This window comes from Oncorhynchus mykiss, unplaced genomic scaffold, assembly GCF_013265735.2.
Source record: "Oncorhynchus mykiss isolate Arlee unplaced genomic scaffold, USDA_OmykA_1.1 un_scaffold_707, whole genome shotgun sequence".
Classification (NCBI taxonomy): Eukaryota; Metazoa; Chordata; class Actinopteri; order Salmoniformes; family Salmonidae; genus Oncorhynchus; species Oncorhynchus mykiss.
In genome coordinates, this window is record NW_023494154.1 from 19,484 (window position 1) to 42,500 (window position 23,017).

At 46.9% G+C, this 23,017-nt stretch overlaps 1 protein-coding gene across 1 annotated transcript in view; it reads right to left on the reverse strand.

The window, feature by feature from the left end:
• Window positions 1-1,563: 1,563 nt before the first annotated feature.
• The window catches only part of LOC118961912 (plexin-A4-like), a 23,689-nt gene continuing 2,235 nt past the window's right edge, over window positions 1,564-23,017 (reverse strand). Inside the window, exons 2-6 of the mRNA XM_036974579.1 lie at window positions 20,304-20,417; window positions 11,991-12,114; window positions 6,444-6,597; window positions 2,614-2,713; window positions 1,564-1,805 (exon numbers count right to left, since the gene is read on the reverse strand). Of these exons, the coding sequence (XP_036830474.1) occupies window positions 1,661-1,805; window positions 2,614-2,713; window positions 6,444-6,597; window positions 11,991-12,114; window positions 20,304-20,417 (637 nt within the window). The 3' untranslated portion in view covers window positions 1,564-1,660. The remainder of the gene's footprint in view (window positions 1,806-2,613; window positions 2,714-6,443; window positions 6,598-11,990; window positions 12,115-20,303; window positions 20,418-23,017) is intronic.

Consider the following 23,017-nt stretch of genomic DNA (forward strand, 5'->3'; position numbering starts at 1 on the left):
TCACACAAATAGTGTTTATTCACATAACAAACGACATATCTGGGAGCGGGGAGCGTGTTCATGCTTTAGATGAGTGAGTTTTTACGTGGGGCTGTCTGTGGCCATTTTGGATTGACTTTGTTTTCCATGTCAACAACATGAGCTGAAAAACGGAGTTCGCCGGGCAATGCAACATCACGTTATAGTCTGAGCAGCTCCTGCCTGGCCACTCCCATCGGTTACCCAATGACAACAAAGCCCGGCGTGGCCTCCGGCCTAGCTAGCTTTAGTGATTCATCTTTGTGCATACTAACAGGGGGCTCAGTCAGCGGGAGGCCTCACGTCGCTCATTACAAAACATCAGCGGATTACCCAGATCGACTCCCTGAAATCCCTTCATTGGAATAATATAGTGAAATGCATCTATCCCAGGGTCGCCGCGAGGGGCCATCCCACTTGTCTGAGCAAAGTTGACATGTCATTGTCTTCGGCTTGGAGTGGTGGAGGGTTGGGGGGAGTGTGTGTGTGCATGTGTGTGTGCGTGTACGTTTATGTGTCTATGTGCGAGTGCACCCGCGCATGCGAGGCAAATCCATTAATTCGCAGTGACGTTGAACGTAGCGACAATCCCCGACCCCCAATCCCGAGGTTAATTAAATCCAAATTAAGCTCGTTAGGCGGACAGAAACACCTGCTTTTTAAAACAACAGTCAAACAAAAACATGTTGGGGAGAGATGTCATTAACGTGCTAATGCTAAATCCCCCCAGCTTTATTTGGGAGCTGGGGTTTTTGTCAGTCAACACAATGAGAAGAATCCTACTATTATCCCTGGGTCAATATTGACCACCAACACAAGTGTTAATTGGATCCTGAAACGCCAAGCTAAGTCTCACCTACTCTCGGAGCAGTTCAAAGAGATAATGAATATCTAATTATTATTTTTTTATTCCAGCTACGTTTATACACGTTGCATGTGCTTGAATCGCTCGGGGCAGAGATGGTGTTCTAATGTGGGATTCTAAATCATGGAGCATAAAACTCATCAAAAGAGGAAAACCCTCCCTGAGCTTGTTCCTGCTTGTCGTGGAGCGCCTGGCAACAGACATCAAGACAGGGATCTTCATCATGGATGCCCTGAGGGCCAGATTAACTACACAGTTCCTCCCCATGCTGCCCTACTGCCATCACACACACACCCTCAAGGCCGGTGTGGTGCCAGGGAGAGAATCCAGGTCTGTTGTGTAGCTCATCAAGCTACACAGTAAAGATGTCTAATTACAGTGAGTCCTGCTTCAAAGGGAAAAGGCCAGTGCCAATACTATTGATAATTCACATGAAATAAGCTGTCATTGGGAATAGGGCTGGGAAAAGGAAATGTTTCATTTTTATTAGATTTGGTGGGTCTGTAATCATCTTGTTGGGCGTGGAGGATAAGCATAGGAAGCCTGAGCCAGATATATCAGATTAAGTATGGTACTGTAGCTGACTCCTTTGCCTTATGTGATGCAGGATATACAGTAAGTATGACCCTATCATAAAAACTGTATGTTTTCTGGTTTATAATGATATGATCACTCACAGACTGTATTATTAAAGATATTCACAAGTGAACCAATGAGGACGCTACATCCTGAATCTCAATAGCCAATGAGACCATAATAATCATAATCAACTCATGTTTACACTTGACCCTTGACCTCTGAAATTACCTCTGGCTTCTTGACTCGTCCCTCCTGGAAGGAGCAGGTGCGTGGGTCGTGGGTGCAGTCATGTCTGTATTTACACCAGTGGCACTGGTAGGGGCTTCTCACACATGACAAACACCTGAGAGAGGAGAAGGAGAGAGTAGAAGGAGAGAGGAGTATGAGAGAGGAGAGAGGGGAAGGAGAGAGGAGAAGGAGGAAGTGAGAGGAGGAGAGAGGAGAAGAAGTAGGAGAGAGGAGAAGGAGAGAGGAGAGAGGAGAAAGAGAGAGAGAGAAGAAGTAGGAGAGAGGAGAAGGAGAGAGGAGAGAGGAGAAAGAGAGAGGAGAAGAAGTAGGAGAGAGGAGAAGGAGAGAGGAGAGGCGTAGGAGAGAGGAGTGGGAGAGAGGAGAGAGGAGAGAGGAGTAGGAGAGAGGAGAGAGGAGAAGGAGAGAGGCGAGAGGCGAGAAAAGAAGGATGAGGAAAGAAGAGTAGGAGAGAGAGAGGAGAAGAAATAGGGGAGAGGAGAGAGGAGTTGGAGAGAGGGGAGATCAGAGAGGAGAGAGTAGGATAGAGGAGTAGGAGAAGGAGAGAGGAGAGAGGAAAAAGGAATAGGAGAGAGGAGACAGGAGAGAGGAGAAGGAGAAAGGAGAATAATAAGGAGAAAGGAGTAGGATAAAGGAGAGAGGAGAGAGTAGAAGGAGAGAGGAGAGAGGAGAAGGAGAGTGAAGAACAGGAGAGAGGAGAGAGAGTGAGGAACAGGAGAAAGGAGAGAGAGTGAGGAACAGGAGAGAGGAGAGAGACTATGACATTACTTTAATATTCTTTAGTTATGGGTATCAAACATCAATGATATGTTACAGTTTATAATTACATTTTCAACACTTCCTTTAAAAAAAATGTAATAAGCGTGTAATTCTGACTGTAATTGAGACTAGACATGTAGACTTACGACTTGTGGACGCTGCAGTTGTAGAAGACAAAGCTGGTGTTGGCGAAGACCAGGCCTGTCTCCTTGGACTTGAGGTAGAGCTGAACTATCTGGTGATCAGCTGGAGGGAGGGAGGGAGCATACAGAGAAAAACACTATGAGCAGGGTTGGACCACACCAACATATTAGATCACCTGGGATGTATTCACTAGCAAACAAACAGAACCAAACGGAACATAACGGGGAGAGACCTATCTGAATTTGTTGTACAGAAACTCTTGTTTTTGTTGTGAAATGTTTTCCGTTGCAAAACGTTTTTTTAACTGTTTGCAAAGGTGTGCACTAATGATTACACCCCAGCGCACCTCAACCAATGGGAGGGGCTGACTGATTTTATGTCTATATCTACTATATCAGAGATGTACTGACTCTAGGATCTCTAGTCTGAATTATATATCTACTATATCAGAGATATACTGACTCTAGGATCTCTAGGTTACTGGAGGGGTCTACAGAGACAGTCTGTCTGCTCCTGTCCTTCTGTCTGGTTTCCTAATGAAGGACTGTGTGTTAATGGAGGTGTCTACAGAGACAGTCTGTCTGCTCCTGTCCTTCTGTCTGGCTTCCTAATGAAGGACTGTGTGTTAATGGAGGTGTCTACAGAGACAGTCTGTCTGCTCCTGTCCTTCTGTCTGGCTTCCTTATGAAGGACTGTGTGTTAATGGAGGTGTCTACAGAGACAGTCTGTCTGCTCCTGTCCTTCTGTCTGGTTTCCTAATGAAGGACTGTGTGTTAATGGAGGTGTCTACAGAGACAGTCTGTCTGCTCCTGTCCTTCTGTCTGGCTTCCTAATGAAGGACTGTGTGTTAATGGAGGTGTCTACAGAGACAGTCTGTCTGCTCCTGTCCTTCTGTCTGGTTTCCTAATGAAGGACTGTGTGTTAATGGAGGTGTCTACAGAGACAGTCTGTCTGCTCCTGTCCTTCTGTCTGGCTTCCTAATGAAGGACTGACTCCATGTTTAATTCAACAGGCCGACATAGACATCTCCTCCCCCAAAGACAGGAAGAGAAAATTGTCGTCTCCCTCCCTCTCTCTGTCACTCTTGTCTTCTTTTACCCTTCTTCGCTGCCTCTCTCTGTCGCTCCGGTCTTCGTCTCCGTTCCCTCTCTCTTCTCTCTGTCACTCCCGCTCTCTCCCTTTCCCTCTTTCCCCTTTGTGTTGCTCCTGTCTTCCTATCCCTCCTCTCTCTCTCCCCTCTCTCTCTCTTGCTCGCTCTCTCTCTAACAAAAGGGGTGAATCGTTCATCAATCACGGTAAAGTGTGGCTGACAATGAATCTGTCCTAATTAGAGCACCTAAATGTTACCTTGATGTCTGCTAGGCTGCTATCACTAGCTCACTACCCCCTCCCTGCAGGGCCCCTCGGCCTCTCTCTCTCTGACACTGCCTGAACAAGATGGCTGCCTAATGAGGCACTCCATCCCTATCCATTAGTGTGGTGTTTCCTAAAGGACAAAATACACAGACGTGTGTGTGTGTGTGTGTGTGTGTGTGTGTGTGTGTGTGTGGTGTGTGTGTGTGTGTGTGTGTGTGTGTGTGTGTGTGTGTGGTGTGTGTGTGTGTTGTGTGTGTGGTGTGTGTGTGTGGTTGTGTGTGTGTGTGTGTGTGTGTGTGTGTGTGTGTGTGTGTGTGTGTGTGTGTGCGTGCGTGCGTGTGTAAGAGGTGGTGTGGTAATTAGTAACCTTGCATGAAGACTTGTGTCAGCTCCTCGACCTAACGCCTTTAGCTCAGCAGCCTAACACAGTCTTGCTCCATACAGCCAAGTCAGGTTTAATCTCAGACAGTCACATACATGGTAACATGTTACTGCGGCATCAACAGCTTTGCATGATGTTCATTTGGCATAACACTGAACATGTTCCTAATTCCCTTAAGTACCCTTTACTCTATCAGTTATACATCTGTGCATATGTTGTGTGTGTGTGTGTGTGTGTGTGTGTGTGTGTGTGTGTGTGTGTGCAACAGGATGTGTGTGTATGTCAGTGTGTGTGAAGGGTTAGGTGAAGGTATTGTGTATCAGTAGGTGAGTGGGTGTGTCTGTTTCGTGTGTGTGTGTGTGTAATTTAGTCCGGGTTTGGTGTGAAGGTGTAATAGCCCATGTACTCTGTAAGTGCCCCCTCCCCCGTACTGTAGGTGTCCCCCCCTCTGTACTGTAAGCAGGGGTTTAGTGTGTGTTAGGCCTCAGTGGGTCCCTCAGCCCTGTAATTTCATGGTGGCCTGCTTGCCCCGCTCCCAATACTTATAGGTGTTATTATTCATGCCAGGCTGTACACAATCCCACCGTTGGGCTCTCACCCATCCGAGGCCACTGCCAAAAAGCCAGTCATCTGCTAATTTAGCTAGTGTATGGTTAGCCTAGATGAGTCCCAAATGGCACCCTATTCCCTATGTAGTGCACTACTTTTGACCAGGCTCTGGCCAAAAGCACTACATAGAGAAACGGGTGGCATTTGGGACGCAAACTCAACATCAACAATAACAATGAAAGTGTCCATGTGAATGGTCTTTCTCTCTCTTCTAAGGCCTTTAGTCCTTCCCACCTTTACATTAGGTTAGATTTCTCTCCAGCTCCTGTTCATTCACTATGAAGACTGATGTAGAGAAAACTATTTCAAAGACATTCGCTAAATGCGGTAAACAAATAAACATCTGCAGAGTATTTATAGGAGGAACAATTCAGGGGTTTTCTTCCTCTTTTCTCTTTAGCAGGATTAGCGTTGTGCCACCGTGAACCAACAGCTAGCGTTAGTGCTCCCTTACTACTTTTGAGGAGGCGTTAGCTTAGCCAACGTGAAGCAGCAGCTAGCGTTAGTGCTCCCTTACTACTTTTGAGGAGGCGTTAGCTTAGCCAACGTGAAGCAGCAGCTAGCGTTAGTGCTCCCTTACTACTTTTGAGGAGGCGTTAGCGTAGCCAACGTGAAGCAGCAGCTAGCGTTAGTGCTCCCTTACTACTTTTGAGGAGGCGTTAGCGTAGCCAACGTGAAGCAGCAGCTAGTGTTAGTGCTCCCTTACTACTTTTGAGGAGGCGTTAGCGTAGCCAACGTGAAGCAGCAGCTAGCGTTAGCACTCCCCTGCTTCTTTTGAGGCGCGGCAGCGTCTTCATTATCTCCACATGGAGACGTCTGGGTATTATGAAAGATTACCAGTCCTCCAGGCAGCTGCCCAGATGTGTGCACTTTTCAATTATACCTGGGTTAACCAACCACGTCGAGGAGGAGAGAAGCGAGGGATGAGAGAGGGACAAGAAAGCTTAGCTCGGAGAATGAATGCTGTCAAAAGCGTTTTCTGGCAGCGGGATTCATTTTTAACCGCTCCTCCCCTTCACTTTGCCTTCGAAATGAGTCCCGGAGAGGTGGAGTGATCTGCCCGCGCTCAGGGCTGTTGGGGTCCCACATGTCTCTGTCAGCATACCTCCTCGGTGAGAGAGTAAATAAATAAACGCTCTGTAATGACAGTTGATTGGGTGACTAAACACGTTCTAGGGCGCAGCTCCGAGGGCTTCCTGGCTACGATGGGTAACAGGGAACGTAAGCCCTCGTAACCCCAGACCACACGAAGACCCAAATGAGACGCAAATCAGTTCCCACATTTAGCAGGTCCCTGGCTTAATGAGTTAGTGTTTTGGCTTCATACTTAAACTAGTTAGTGTTTTGGCTTCATCAGTAACACCTCCAGAAGCGTCAATACACTCATGTAAACCACGTAAAAAAAATAAAAATAATAACATACTCAAAAGCAAAACCGAGCTCTTTGATTGGTCTGTAATCAGTCAGGTATCTCATGCTACAGACCTTTGTCTACGATAATGCGAGGCACCTCCTTCTCGGCAGGCGAGCTGCACCTGATGCGGTTCCCCTCCACCAGACCGTCCATCTCAGCCAGGTCCTCAAAGGTACAGTTGACCCCTGCAGACAACTCTGGGACGTTATGGGCCTCCAGGATCAGCTGTGGAGAGAAGACAGAGGGGGGTTACATATGGCATCGGGGAGAAGAGCGGAGTAGAGGGAGGGGGTGGAACGGTCCTGTGTGGCTCAGTCAGTAGAGCATGGCGCTTTCAACGCCAGGGATGTGGGTTTGATTCCCACGGGGGATCAGTAGGAAAATATATGCACTCACTACTGTAAGTATCTCTGGATGAGAGCGTCTGCTAAATGACTCAAATGGCGTGAGAATTGGGAGATATTCCATTAGTAGAATTGGGAGATATTCCATTAGTAGAATTGGGAGATATTCCATTAGTAGAATTGGGAGATATTCCATAACTGAGTAGCAGTTCACCCTACATCACATCACACATCAGTATAGGCTCTGGTGTCCCAAATAGCACCCTGATCCCTATGTAGAGCACTACTGTTGATCAGGTGGCCCATATGGCTTGGTTCAAAAGCAGTGTACTATATAGGAAAAAGGCTGGCATTTGGGACTCAGCCTATATTAGCACATCACAACAGAAACATCAACATGACAGGATGTCTTCAGAGAGGCAGGAAGTCTTTCCTGTCCAGAGGACCATCTACGGCTCTCGCTGACTCACCCATCCATCAACTCATTCTGACATGAATACCTTTTCAATGGACATGAGAGAGAAAGAGAGAGAGCGTGAAGGAGAGGGAGAGAGAGTGAAAGAGAGAAAGTGAAGGAGAGGGAGAGAGAGTGAAGGAGAGAGAGGGAAGGAGAGGGAGAAAGAGTGAAAGAGAGAAAGTGAAAGTGAAGGAGAGGGAGAGAGAGTGAAAGATGGAGAGAGTGAAGGAGAGGGAGAGAGAGAGTGAAAGAGAAAGTGAAGGAGAGGGAGAGAGAGTGAAGGAGAGAGAGAGTGAAAGAGAGAACGTGAAGGAGAGGGAGAGCGAGTGAAGGAGAGGTAGAGAGAGTGAAGAAGAGGGAGAGAGATAGAAACAAAAAGACAAGGAGAGAAGAAGACAGCAGGACATGTTTGTTGAGCATCAGCTCTGTGTTTTACAAAGGCTGCTGGCGATTCTTTGACTGTTTGTCATCTGGTGAACAGTTGGAGGCCAATGCCCTCCTTGCTCTGTCCCCCTGGGCTACCCACCATGCCCTGCGGCAGGCCGCGCCAATTTCACATCCCACTTCTACGAGTACATGTCCCTGAGAGAGAGGGAGGGAGGGGGGAAGGAGGGAGGGAGGGGATGAGCTAGGTGGAAAGGGAGAGGAGGAAGGTGAGAGGAAATTAGGTATGGGGGGGGGGCAGAAATGAAGGGAAGAAAGAGGCAGGATGAGAAAAGGAAGGAGAGAAAGAAAGAAACAGTGAAACAAGTATGCAAGCAGGCAGGAGGGAGGGAGGGAATGAGGAAGAGAAGGATGTAGATTCCTGTTGTTGATAGTGCTGAGTAAACTGCTCTCCTCTCTAAAGAGCAGAGGATGAGTGGGGGGGGACTTGACGAGTAGAAAAATAGTCCTTGAACAAGTCAGAAAGGGGGAGAAAAATATGAATGGGGTCAAGACCAAAATATAAATATTGAGGTGACAAATAGAGGAGGCCTTGCATCCATTCTGCTGTTGGCCGCAGCACATTTCTAATACGGTGCCAGAGAAGCTCCTGTACGATGTGAGACGGGCTGACCTGCACCTGTTTTTTATATTGCTGTTTAGTGTTTAATGAAAAGTCTGTCGCTGGGCACCGTACAGATACAGGAGCTTCCCTATTACTGTAGAGGAGCCACACGCAGCCAGGGTCGGAGACACAGCCCTCTTCCCACTTCATTTCTTTCTCCTTTTAAGGAGCAATGTGGCGCAAGTTTTCTTCAATTACATTTGGAGCAGTCGCGGCCCTAACCCGAGCCGCCCGGGCCTAAACATGGAGTAGGAAAATAAGCTGTGTTCCGTGTCAATTGAATCACACACAACACACATGGAGAGAAATAGGTTCTCGCGCCTCTCCTTAATAATACACTGCGTCACGCGTGGAGGCTATGATGTGATAGATCGTATTGGCTTGGGTTGCCATAGTGACATAAAGAGGAGGATGTTGATCTGGGGGTGGTTCATTTAGATGCATACTGTACATGCCTCCTTGATTCGTATCACATGTGGCAGATTATGACAGCTGAATATATGATGCATTATACTGTAATAACACATGGTATGAACACATCTTATGACTGTCATCCACTGAAAACAGAGTGTGAGATTCCACATGCCTTTGGATTCCTATTACAATGTGTGAATACATCTATTGTTACAAGCTGTGAGCATATTTGAATTCTCATTGTAGTGAGAGACAAGCAGCCTGGTGACAAGTCATTATCTTCTCTTCTCTGTCTGGAGGCATGTGAATACAGACCTACAGCAATATACTTGTAATAACACTAACAGTAGAGTCCAGACCTCCTCTGTGAAGCTATTAGAATTTGTTTTATCTCAACAGGGAGCGATCTGGTCAGTTTACTAGCACCTGCTCTAGGAAGTCTTTATAGGATGGCTGTTATATCTACAGACAACAGCCCCAGAGACACTCCAAAAACAAACGCAAGAGGAAAAGCTAATGGGCAAATAAAGAAGAAAACATATCAATGCTTTTATGAGAGAGAAACTCCTCTGTAGAGGGCTCCAGCTTATCTTTTTAAACTGATATTTAATAACTAAAAGGTCAAGGACTGGCCCTGCCTGCCCGCACAGTCTCACCAATCAATTGGATGGGAGATCTGTTGCATAGAGAAAGGTTAAACACTCTCAGAACGCCAAGGCAGAGTGTGTGTGTGTGTGTGTGTGTGTACACACACTCTCGCTCTCCATGATTATTATTATTATTACACCATGGAGCTGAATGTACAGACAGGACCCTGAGAGTAGTATCTATACATGACCTTACCCTTCCTGATTTACGTTTATATACTGGCCAGCAGAGATTAAAGCAATCTCATATCCCCATTAAGTATAAAATGGGATTGAAATGACACCGTAGATCGTTGGTATTCAAAGTTGGGGGGGGAACTGCAGTGGGGTCGCAAAATAAATATCTATTTTTGGGTGTGGGGGGCACAGATTAATGAGATCATTTGAAAAATTCAATTTATTTGATTAAGACATGAAAATGTAATGAATTGAAGTTACTTGTGGGTGTAAAAATCTAATTTAAGGTTGTGTCATTATTTTGGGGGTGGGGTCATGATAAATTATCACAAAAATAATGGGGTCCCAGAAATTCCGACGGATGAAATGGGATCCCAGCTGAAAAAGTCTGAATACCACTGTCATAGATGGACAGGTGGATGCAGTGTGTTGCATTTACTGGTGTACTGATCTACAGTCTAGTCCTACAGAACACACACATCCAGCCAAGCATTTACTGTTCTACAGTCTAGTCCTACAGAACACACACATCCAGCCAAGCATTTACTGTTCTACAGTCCTAGTCCTACAGGAACACACACATCCAGCCAAGCATTTACTGGTGTACTGTTCTACAGTCTAGTCCTACAGAACACACACATCCAGCCAAGCATTTACTGTTCTACAGTCTAGTCCTACAGAACACACACATCCAGCCAAGCATTTACTGGTGTACTGTTCTACAGTCTAGTCCTACAGAACACACACATCCAGCCAAGCACGTGAAAATGGAATTTAGTTCCAAGCATGAACATAGCTAAAGAGACCTGGTGGACATTATTCTGCCGTCACCAGTGTCTGCCGTCTGCCGTTTCCCCTATCCGCCAAAAACACCAGTCCACTTCTTATTCACCATAAACCGTTGGTGGTGTGATTCTACAGAGAGGGTTTGGCTAGTGTCCTGGGGAGTGTTGTGTACTGTGTATCTGATTGGCGCCTGGTGGGTGCGCCAGGATTACACAGGGAGAAAGAGGGAAAGGCTGTGGCCTGCTTTGATGGGTTTACTGACACGACACAACACAGGTGGAGAGAGGAGAGAGTACACACACACGCACACACACGCACACACAGCGTCCCTCAAAGGAGCTGCCCAGATCAGCAAGACTCATACAGTCATACAGTGACCTTAGACAGCAGAGGTGTTAAGACATCAGACTGACCAATAGACACCTCTAGTGTGGAGGGAGAGGTGTTAAGACAGCAGACTGACCAGTAGACACCTCTAGTGTGGAGGGAGAGGTGTTAAGACAGCAGACTGACCAGTAGACACCTCTAGTGTGGAGGGAGAGGTGTTAAGACAGCAGACTGACCAGTAGACACCTCTAGTGTGGAGGGAGAGGTGTTAAGACAGCAGACTGACCAGTAGACACCTCTAGTGTGGAGGGAGAGGTGTTAAGACAGCAGACTGACCAGTAGACACCTCTAGTGTGGAGGGAGAGGTGTTTAGTGCCAGCAACACAACACAATCCCAGCTGATTCCATACACAATATCAGATCAGCTGGTAGGGTATGCTGTATCTCTATATAATACCCACCCAGTGGGCAAAACAGAGTGAAATTATGTCATTATTATAACCAGTGTTATGTTCACTACGATGTCATTGAAAATCTCCCTCTAGGGAGGTTTTCAGTAGCCTCGTACGAACCATCCTGATCTTGCGAGCTTCCATTCTGTTCCAGTGAAGCGAGACCAGGATGGTACGTACGAGGCCAGGTTTTTAGTGCCAGCAAAACAGCATCACCCGAGTGATTCCATGAACAATATCAGAGCAGCAGCTACACAGCGTCTATATAACCCCCAGTATCACTGATCATTACGCAGAAGTCTGTGGAAGCCTGGAAGCCAACGATAATAACGCGTTGTCTAGATAGACAGAGACAGAACACAGCTGCAATATACAGATTATTAGATGATGGCTAGGTGGCATGAGGTAATGCTAGGGGAAAACCCTGGCCTTGATGGACAGATCTGTAAGGACCTGTGACATGTGAGGGGATAATTACGTTATGGCCATTGGCTAAAGATGATTCCCCAGGCTTAACCGTGTTAGTGAGGCACAACATCAATACCTTCAACTATGACATGGTTCATTGGACCACTAAAATGGTTGGGCGTCTCCTGTTTTTTTCCTAATCTGATTTTTCCGATGTGACCGCTCATTCAGTCATCGGATGCAATACCAGATGATGGTATATTGTATACTGATAGGGTTTCTGGTCACCATAGTAACTGTAAGCCTACTAAAATGCAATAATATCGGTCATTGTGCCAGACACTTCTTTTTCATTTTAGACTGGTCAGGTTCAGTGGGGCACGAAATGAGAGAAAACATTTCAAACGGAGGAGGCGCTATCTGAAGATGTCCAATAAGAATGGCAATATTACATTTTTCCGTCTCAAAAGGTTTTCTGTTTCCGTGCCTAGTGGACAGGCCCCAGGAGGAAGCAGTGTTCTGAACACACTTTGACCGTGCGAAGTGGTCACCACTCACCGTGACGCTGAACTGGGACACGGAGATGTTGCTGGGGTGGACGCTGAGGCGGACGCACTGCTTGATGTCCCAGGCGAACCGCCGGGGCTCGGCCGAGCGCTCGCAGTTCTCCTTCCTGGTGCACCTGTGGGAAACACAAAGTAACAGAGGGGGGAGGTTATTCACCGTAACACCCGTCGCAGCCTTCAGTCAACCCCGTTGGAGCCTCGTTCACATGGCTTGTCCCACCTGCTGAGCGCCTGGGAAACCAGAAGAATGTTAGTTACCTGTGTGAAAGAAGTGGAAATACCTGGGGTGATATTAATACGGAGACATTCATCATATTTCTACCAGAGCTTTATCCACGGATACTCACCATTCACTGTGACTGGACAACCCTAAAACAATGGCCGCCTCTATTTGTGAAAGTGGAGCTGCTCTGTTGGGAGAAGGGGACAGGCTCTGTCTTTGTGAGGCCATCTTAATGAGGGCCATTCATGGGCAGTGCCAAGTGCAGGTGGGAGGCGGGGATGGGGAGCAAGGGATGGATTACCCCCCTCTTAATCCAGGGCAGGTGGTCTAATCCATTCCCATTATATTATGTGGGTTGGTAAATAGACTTAACTCCCTCTTTCTCTCTGCTTTTGTCCCTGGGAGAATTGTGTAGTTCACGTTTCCACACACTAGTATCTGTTGACAGTGGGCCGCTGCCTCTGGTTTACATTCCCAAAGCCACAGCATTACTAAGAACATCTAAACGGCTGTATTATTTCAGCAGCAGGTATAGGGAACGCCTCTAACTCCCATGAGACAGTCACATAGATATTCACACAGAGAGGCTGGAACATTGGCAAACCTGGGTAAAGAGTACAGACACCTGGGTAAAAGTAGAAAGTAAAGAAAGTATGGATATACTCTCACAAAACTTTATATCAACTACCAAAGACCATTGCACTGTACCTACCACTCCGCGGCCCGACGCTCCACTATAACCCCTAACCTCCTCCTCCATTAAATCCCCGTAAAACCTATTCAGTTTAATCCTCGTTGATTTAAACAAAGTTCTCAAGCAATTAACAGCAAATCCCACAGAGAGCCAAAGTCCTCAGAGAGAATGATAGAAGGGACTTCTGGGAGGCTGGATGACGGCTGAGATACAGTAATACCTTCCGCAGTAGAAGCTTTTCATCGGGGGGATGAGATGTGTCTGCATTGTGAAGTTTTAAAGCGACCTAGCGTGGAGAAAAGAAGCCGGCAGACAGAATGGAAGAAGAAGAAGTAATCTGCTTCGGAGTGAAAGAAGAGAGAGAGAAGAGAGAACAGAAGAGAGGAGATTTAGGGAAGGCAACAATCATTCAGAGGCTTTTCAATAGTCTTTTTCTCAGCTCCTCCGCTAAGCAGGTCTGAGAAGGCTTTAACCAGAGAGCTTCCCTTTGTGTTCTGCATCAGGCCTCCTGTTCCCCATTGTACTGCTGATTTAATAAACCCCACAGTACACAAAACCCCAGAGAGAATACAGTTATACACTCCTACACACACACCTGAGTGCCTGTACCTGCATGGGTGTTGTATGTATTTGATTCAGGTATTGATGTGTTTGGAGTGGGTGTGTTGGCTACGGGTTGGTTCTCGCCACCCGTGTCTACGTGTGTCTATGCGTGAGCGTGGCGTGAGAGAAGAAGATGAGTGAGACAGAGAGGTAAATAAGGGTACCATGCAGAGCGATGTAGGGGGAGGGAACCAATCCTGTTGCCTGGTGGCTCAGAGAACTTCTTCAGGAGAGAAATCTCTATTTCATGCTGTTAACTCACCTGCCAGAAGCCTTATCTAAAACATCACACGTGTCAAATCTAACAACTTCTCTCTCTTCCTTCTCCTTTTCCTTCAGTTTGTGATTAGAGGGGAACCTGAATTAATAATGTGATATCCCCCCCCCCCGAAACCACCCGGTAATGGTACGGTCCGACCACAGAGGGCACTTTGGCTAGCGGTTGCAGTCACAATCAATAGAGGGGGGTTTTCAGGGTTGCCATTTTAGGGTCTGAAAGCTATGGGGCAGCATGTGTCTGTGAAATCTGACATGGATCCCTTTGACACTTGTGGGATAGTGCACTTTAATTTAATAGGGCACTGCTTTTAGGAGTCATAAACAAGGGCGCTCGTAATGCCCTGAGGGCGTTTCATGACATCATCTCTGTGGGACTCGCAGGCCATCTGTAAATGGCAGGGCCTGTAGAGACGCTGACAGTGGCAGGACAGACTGTAGAGATCTACTTTGATGTCTTCACAATGACATGTTCATAACTCTGCCTGAAAACACAGGAAGCATTAGAGAGAGAGAGAGAGTGAGATACAGAGAGAGAGAGACAGAGAGAGACAGAGAGAGAGAGAGAGAGAGAGAGAGAGAGAGAGAGAGAGAGAGAGAGAGAGAGAGATAATTGAGGATGTTTATTGTATGTTCTCTGAGTACTTGTGTTGAGCATGCATAGTTGAGTGTGTATCTTTCTGCAAGTTTGTTTTGTGTTGTACCAAGATGTGGACATGATTAGGCATCTGATAGATATGGTGCTGCCATTTGATGAGTGATCCTCAGAGCACCTGACAGGTTGGGCTCATTAATACATTATCATTAGTGAAGTAAATCAGTCCATTAGAAGAGCTGGGTGGGAATTTGTTTTTCTCGTAATGCAAATGAGCCGTGGAACATGGAGGAATACGTTGGGAATATTGAAGATCAATCATACCTGGAGTGATTTCAAACTGCTCCACCAACTTTCCTTTCCCTTTCTCTCTCTCTCTCTCTCTCTCTCTCTCTCTCTCTCTCTCTCTCTCTCTCTCTCTCTCTCTCTCTCTCTCTCTCTCTCTCTCCCTTCCTTTCTCCCTTCCTTTCTCCCTTCCTTTCTCCCTTCCTTTCTCCCTTCCTTTCTCTCTTCCTTTCTTTCTTCCTTTCTTTCTTCCTTTCTTTCTTCCTTTCTTTCTTCCTTTCTTCCTTCCTTTCTTCCTTTCTTTCTTCCTTTCTTTCTTCCTTTCTTTCTTCCTTTCTTTCTTCCTTTCTTTCTTCCTTTCTTCCTTCCTTTCTTCTTCCTTTCTTCCTTCCTTTCTTCCTTCCTTTCTTCCTTCCTTTCTTCCTTTCTTTCTTCCTTTCTTTCTTCCTTTCTTCCTTCCTTTCTTCCTTCCTTTCTTCCTTCCTTTCTTCCTTCCTTTCTTCCTTCCTTTCTTCCTTTCTTCCTTCCTTTCTTCCTTCCTTTCTTCCTTCCTTTCTTCCTTCCTTTCTTCCTTCCTTTCTTCCTTCCTTTCTTCCTTCCTTTCTTCCTTCCTTTCTTCCTTTCTTCCTTCCTTTCTTCCTTCCTTTCTTCCTTCCTTTCTTCCTTTCTTCCTTCCTTTCTTCCTTCCTTCCTTTCTTCCTTCCTTCCTTTCTTCCTTCCTTCCTTTCTTCCTTCCTTTCTTCCTTCCTTTCTTCCTTCCTCCCTCCTCCCTCCCTCCCTCCCTCCCTCCCTCCCTCCCTCTCTTTTCCTCTCTCTCTCTCTGACTCTAGCCACCTCTTCTCTGCAACACACTGGCTTATATTCACTGCATATGCAGGTTGTAGGGAATTCAATTGCCACAAAAAATAATACAATTTGGCCCTTTTCACATTTTGCTTATTGAAATGTGTGTGTTGGAGCCTCCAGCCTCTGTACTTGCGCAACAGTAACTGTAACTCATTCCATAGGACAAAATAACACAATGAAAACGTCTAATAACATACAGCACTCCGAACAGGGACAATGGCTGGACTTGAAGGGCAGATGGCTAGGGGTAAGGTATCAGGCCTGGCCATGAATAATGCTGTCATGGCTTTACACGTCTAGCTATCTTTTAAACTTCTCACGAAAGATGTGATAAGAAGCTAAACTAACTGGGTGAGATGAAAGAAATCATGATTACTAATGATTACTAATGATTACTAATGATTACCCTTCAGATCTGGCTTAACTTGGCTTTGACTCTATGGCTGCGTTTACACCGATAGCCCAATTCTGATCTGTTGCCCACTCATTTGCAAAAGATCTGATCTGATTGGGGGGGGGGGGGGGGGGGCTATACTGAGACTGGAAACTGATTTCTCTGACTTTAGGGTACAGCTATCCATGATGACTTTAGGGTACAGCTATCCATGATGACTTTAGGGTACAGCTATCCATGATGACTGTAGGGTACAGCTATTCATGATGACTTTAGGGTACAGCTATCCATGATGACTTTAGGGTACAGCTATCCATGATGACTTTAGGGTACAGCTATCCATGATGACTTTAGGGTACAGCTATCCATGATGACTTTAGGGTACAGCTATCCATGATGACATTAGGGTACAGCCATCCATGATGACTTTAGGGTACATCTATCCATGATGACTTTAGGGTACAGCTATCCATGATGACTTTAGGGTACAGCTATCCATGATGACTTTAGGGTACAGCTGTCCATGATGACTTTAGGGTACATCTATCCATGATGACTTTAGGGTACATCTATCCATGATGACTTTAGGGTACAGCTATCCATGATGACTTTAGGGTACAGCTATCCATGATGACTTTAGGGTACATCTATCCATGATGGTCTGTCTGACTCTGTATTGACGGTCACTTGCTCATCTCTGAATTCAGTCTCTCCCTCTCTCTCTCCTCCCTCGCTCTCCCCCTACACCCGTCCCCTCTTTCTCACATTTCTCTCAGGGCCACTGCCCAGGCTTTGGCAGCCGTTCAGACGTAGCCAGTGAGCGGTAGTGGCGGTTAGCGGAGAGCTCTAATCAGAGGTTAGTGGGAGAAAACAGCGCCAATATGCTCTGTATGAGGGAGGCAGATTGCAGGCCTAGACTCTCCATAGCTTCTCTCTGTGTTGTCGTAGCTAAGCTACAGTTGATACGTCTGTTTTTACCAAACCATATATCCTTGAAAAACACCAACTGTGTCAGTAATAGCAGTAAAACCACTTTTGTTTTAGGGAATATAAATGAGAAGTTGTAAACTATACTATAAAGATACTATACAACATTACTGTCTGTACTCTAACATTGTAGTAGATTGTATACTGTACCATCAGTGGAATTTTTGGTTTTATAAACTGGGTGGTTCGAGCCCTGAATGCTGATTGGCTGACAGCTGTGGTATATCAGACTGTATACCACAGGCATGACAAAACTTGTATTTTTACTGCTCTAATTACGTTGGTAACCAGTTTACAATAGCAATGAGGCACCTTGGGGGTTTGTTGTATATGGCCAACATACCATAACTAAAGGCTGTATCCAGGCATAAGAACAGCCCTTAGCCGTGGTATATTGGCTATATACCACACCCCCTCGGGCCTTATCGCTTAATTAACGTATATTGTCATCATAGGGTCTTGTGAAACAACAGTTCAGGCTGAGAGCTGTGATAGTCTTCAGCCTGCTCACATCGCACGACCACTCCCAGATCTATTAGAAGTCTGGCAGCGTCTAGAGAGCTGAATCAATCCAAACGGATATCCTCCCTCAGACAGTTAAACATCAAACATCTATTTCAACTTGAATAAACAGTAGTGTTATTAAATGCTGGTGGAGACACGTTTAGAGAGAGCCCCATGAATGGATTAGATTGGTGGCTGAATGGAACTAATCTTCACTCTTGTTTCCTGAAGCCTTTGATAATGTGACTCAATTAGAAGAATGAGGAGGATTTGCCAGCCTTTCCAACAAGATTATGACCCTTTCATGTCCCTAGTAAACACACAGACAAATATAGCTTTAATGCTAGCCTACTATTCATAACAGAAAGTCAATCACAATGTAGTATGATTCTCTACTCCACAGAACTCTACAGTATTCTAATCTACAGTGTTCTACAGTACTCTACTCTTCAGTACTCTACAGTATTCTAATCTACAGTGTTCTACAGTACTCTACTCTTCAGTACTCTACAGTATTCTAATCTACAGTGTTCTACAGTACTCTACTCTACAGTACTCTACAGTATTCTAATCTACAGTGTTCTACAGTACTCTACTCTACTCTACAATACTCTACTCTACAGTACTATACAGTACTCTACTCTACAGTACTATACAGTACTCTACTCTACAGTACTATACAGTACTCTACTCTAGGGTTGGGGGTTAAGGTGAGGGGTGAGGGGGATGAGGAGGGTTGAGGGGTAAGGTGAGGTGAGTGGAGTGAGGAGGTTTGGGGGGTGAGGTGAGGGGGATGAGGAGGGTTGAGGGGTAAGGTGAGGTGAGTGGGGTGAGGAGGTTTGGGGGGTGAGGTGCGGATGTAGCAGGCTGTGGTGACAGACTTTAGGTCTAATGCATATTTAATGCAGGGAGGAACAGAAAAGGTCAAGTGGAGAGGGAAATGAAACCTATTAACTTTCCAGAGGCTGGCTGAGACACGGTGCTCCATCAGCAACGTCACAAGCACACTTCAATATGCACTCTACATCTGAGGGAGGTTAGAGGTTGAACAGTCCTCCATCTTGACTGTTCACCATCACATACTGATGGGTTGACTACCTAAATTACACCTAATGCAAATGTGTGGGGAAAAACAGGGCACCGTTACAGATTCCTCCCTGATGCTTATGCATGTGTCTCTGAGTGGCTGAACCCCGTACATTAGCCAAGCAATCACTGTACATATAAGGTATAAAAATGCATTGGATAATATCATACTGTGCTATGAGACATAGCGCCGGAACGTCATCTCGGTGAGTCCAGGAACCACAACACAAGGCAGAATACTACTACTCCCCAAATGAGGCATTTCTACCCAGACTCTTCCCCCTGACTAGGGCCTCTCTAACCCCCTAGCCCCTTCCCCCTGACTAGGGCCTCTTTAACCCCCTTCCCCCTGACTAGGGCCCCTTCCCCCTGACTAGGGCCTCTCTAACCCCCTAGCCCCTTCCCCCTGACTAGGGCCTCTCTAACCCCCTTCCCCCTGACTAGGGCCTCTCTAACCCCCTTCCCCTGACTAGGGCCTCTCTAACCCCCTTCCCCTGACTAGGGCCTCTCTAACCCCCTTCCCCCTGACTAGGGCCTCTCTAACCCCCTTCCCCCTGACTAGGGCCTCTCTAACCCCCTAGCCCCTTCCCCTGACTAGGGCCTCTCTAACCCCCTTCCCCCTGACTAGGGCCCCTCTACCCCTCTAGCCCCTTCCCCTGACTAGGGCCTCTCTAACCCCCTTCCCCCTGACTAGGGCCTCTCTAACCCCCTTCCCCCTGACTAGGGCCTCTCTAACCCCCTTCCCCCTGACTAGGGCCTCTCTAACCCCCCTTCCCCCTGACTAGGGCCTCTCTAACCCCCTAGCCCCTTCCCCTCTGGCATCATTAAGACCGATAGAGAGCAGGAGTCCCAGTCCCAGGGTGGTGGGGTCATTACCTGAATCAGTGGCTGTGACCCCATAACTCCCCGGTGTAGAGGCAGATCCCTGTGACTGAGCTGCTGGCCCAGGGCCAAGACCCCCGCACTGTGCCCCTACAGCCCCACCAAGTGGAAAATTAGTGTGTGTGTGTGTGTGTGTGTGTGTGTGTGTGTGTGTGTGTGTGTGTGTGTATATATACATATATATATATATATATATATATATATATATGGAACATTTGTGTGTTTGTGCACACACGCACACACACACACACACACACACACACACACACACACACACACACAGGTAGCGATATATATATATATATATATATATATATATATATATATATATATATATATATATATCGCTACCTGTGTGTGTGTGTGTGTGTGTTTATATATATATATATATATATATATAATGTGCCCCAGTGAACTACTCCTGGTGATGAACTGTCTGAGTCAAAACAGTGGGATGTCAGACAGCGTGTCATCAGCATGACCAGCCAACAGCCACCAGCCTCCCTGCAGCCACCAGCCTCCCTGCAGCCACCATCCATTCACACCCCAGACAGACACACACGCGTCTACATCAACCTGCAGACATACACACATGCACACACACACTCACGAACACACACGCTGGAGAGGTAGCGATCTCCCATCCACGTCGATCTGGCCCCTGGTAAACACACACTGCAGCTGCCTCTCCCCACTGCCGGCCCATCTCCTTTCAGACTCCAAAGCAATTTCAGCAACTGTCAAAAACCCTGGCAACAAGTTCCTTCATCTGAGGCCCCTTCTGGGTCTGTCTGCCGGGGCGGCGTAAGTCGTTTTATCTGACATACCATGGCCCGGCTAGATCCCATCAGGCCCGGCGTTTATTAAACAGGTTTATCTGTCTTGCTGTGTGACCCTGTCATCAGAACATACTGTGTATAACACCTTTACTCTTTTAATTCCATCTTCCTGCTGCTCTTCCTGTCTGTTGGTGATGTGTGGTGATCAGGGGAGGGCGGGGATATGGACCCTGGTTTGGGGGTGAAGGGGTTAATAGAGGTAGCTCTGTGGGAGGAGAGGAGACAGGTTCACCTCGGGGTTACCATGAGCCTATAGCTCCTCCCACCAGTCTTCAGTGATATACAGCCTAACCTTTCTGAGATATGATGTCAGATGAACACCTCTGCTAAACACACCACTGCTTCACTGCCCAAGCTGACTCTTATCAGCTCGCAGGGCGACACGCTCTTGATCTGGCTACAACCTTGGAGGGACGACAGTGACTGAGAAGATTCAGTCATTTTCTTTGACCTGGGGTGCCCTGACTACATCTGGCCTGGTTTCACATCTGTTTGTGCCATCTTGCCAACTCCTATTGTCACACATACTGTAGGGGTTGGCAAGACAGCACAAGCAGATCAGAAACCAGGCTAGACTAGAGTGGCTACAGGTACCAAAACAACCCTTTGTCACTAATAATTCCACAGTAGACTGGGTCAGTGTAACGAGACAAAGCAGAGATGAACATCAAAGATAAGGAGGAATGAGTCCAAGCGGCTCCGATATCAATATAGCATCTATCCTGTTACCGCGGCGACAACAAAACCCCGGCGATCAAACGCCCAACAATCAAAAGGCCTTCTTCAAAAGAACACACAAGCCTATCCTCATTACATACAGTATGTATCACTTCTCAAAAAGGACGCCTCCACCTCCTTAGGGTTATACAAGAGGACACTGGAGAAAAGGGTGAATGGACTTCCTATTGGCAAGGGCAAACTATGCCTTGCTCTATCAGGGAGTCCATCATAGTAAGTTCAGTGTTTAGCCCCCAACAGTGATACATGATAATATTGATCCTAACAAGTCAAAATCAACAACACATATTTATGGCTTTATGGGGTAGATGTTACCACAACTGAAGGGGGTAGATGATACCACAGCTGACAGGGGTAGATGTTACCACAACTGAAGGGGGTAGATGATACCACAGCTGAAGGGGGTAGATGTTACCACAGCTGACAGGGGTAGATGTTACTACAGCTGAAGGGGGTAGATGATACCACAGCTGACAGGGGTAGATGTTACCACAACTGAAGGGGGTAGATGATACCACAGCTGAAGGGGGTAGATGTTACCACAGCTGACAGGGGTAGATGATACCACAGCTGAAGGGGGTAGATGTTACCACAACTGAAGGGGGTAGATGATACCACACCTGAAGGGGGTAGATGATACCACAGCTGAAAGGGGTAGATGTTACCACAGCTGAAGGGGGTAGATGATACCACAGCTGAAGGGGGTAGATGATACCACAGCTGAAGGGGGTAGATGATACCACAGCTGACGGGGGTAGATGATAGCACAGCTGACGGGGGTAGATGATACCAATGCTGGCGGGGGTAGATTATACCACAGCTGAAGGGGGTAGATAATACCACAGCTGAAGGGGATAGATGATACCACAGCTGAAGGGGGTAGATGATACCACAGCTGAAGGGGGTAGATGTTACCACAGCTGACGGGGGTAGATGATACCACAGCTGAAGGGGGTAGATAATACCACAGCTGAAGGGAGTAGATGATACCACAGCTGACAGGGGTAGACGATACCACAGCTGACGGGGGTAGATGATACCACAGCTGAAGGGGGTAGATGATACCAAAGCTGAAAGGGGTAGATGATACCACAGCTGACGGGGGTAGACAATACCACAGCTGAAGGGGGTAGATGATACCACAGCTGAAGGGGGTAGATGTTACCACAGTTGACGGGGGTAGATGATACCACAGCTGAAGGGGGTAGATGATACCACAGCTGAAGGGGGTAGATGTTACCACAGCTGAAGGGGGTAGATGATACCACAGCTGAAGGGGGTAGATGTTACCACAGTTGACGGGGGTAGATGATACCACAGCTGAAGGGGGTAGATGATACCACAACTGACGGGGGTAGATGATACCACAGCTGAAGGGGGTTGATGTTACCACAGCTGAAGGGGGTAGATGTTACCACAGTTGAAGGGGGTAGATGATACCACAGCTGAAGGGGGTAGATGATACCACAGCTGAAGGGGGTAGATGATACCACAGTTGAAGGGGGTAGATGATACCACAGCTGAAGGGGGTAGATGATACCACAACTGACGGGGGTAGATGATACCACAGCTGAAGGGGGTAGAATACCACAGTTGATGGGGGTAGATGATACCACAGCTGAAGGGGGTAGATGATACCAAAGCTGAAGGGGGTAGATGTTACCACAGCTGACGGGGGTAGACGATACCACAGCTGAAGGGGGTAGATGATACCACAGCTGAAGGGGGTAGATGTTACCACAGCTGAAGGGGGTAGATGTTACCACACCTGAAGGGGGTAGATGATACCACAGCTGAAGGGGGTAGATGATACCACAGTTGAAGGGGGTAGATGATACCACAGCTGAAGGGGGTAGATGATACCACAACTGACGGGGGTAGATGATACCACAGCTGAAGGGGGTAGATGATACCACAGCTGATGGGGGTAGATGATACCACAGTTGAAGGGGGTAGATGATACCACAGTTGATGGGGGTAGATGATACCACAGCTGTAAGGACACAGAGTGAAGATTTTATAATTCATTTTTAAGTGAGAGAAGCTCAGTGAAGAAAAAGTCAGTCA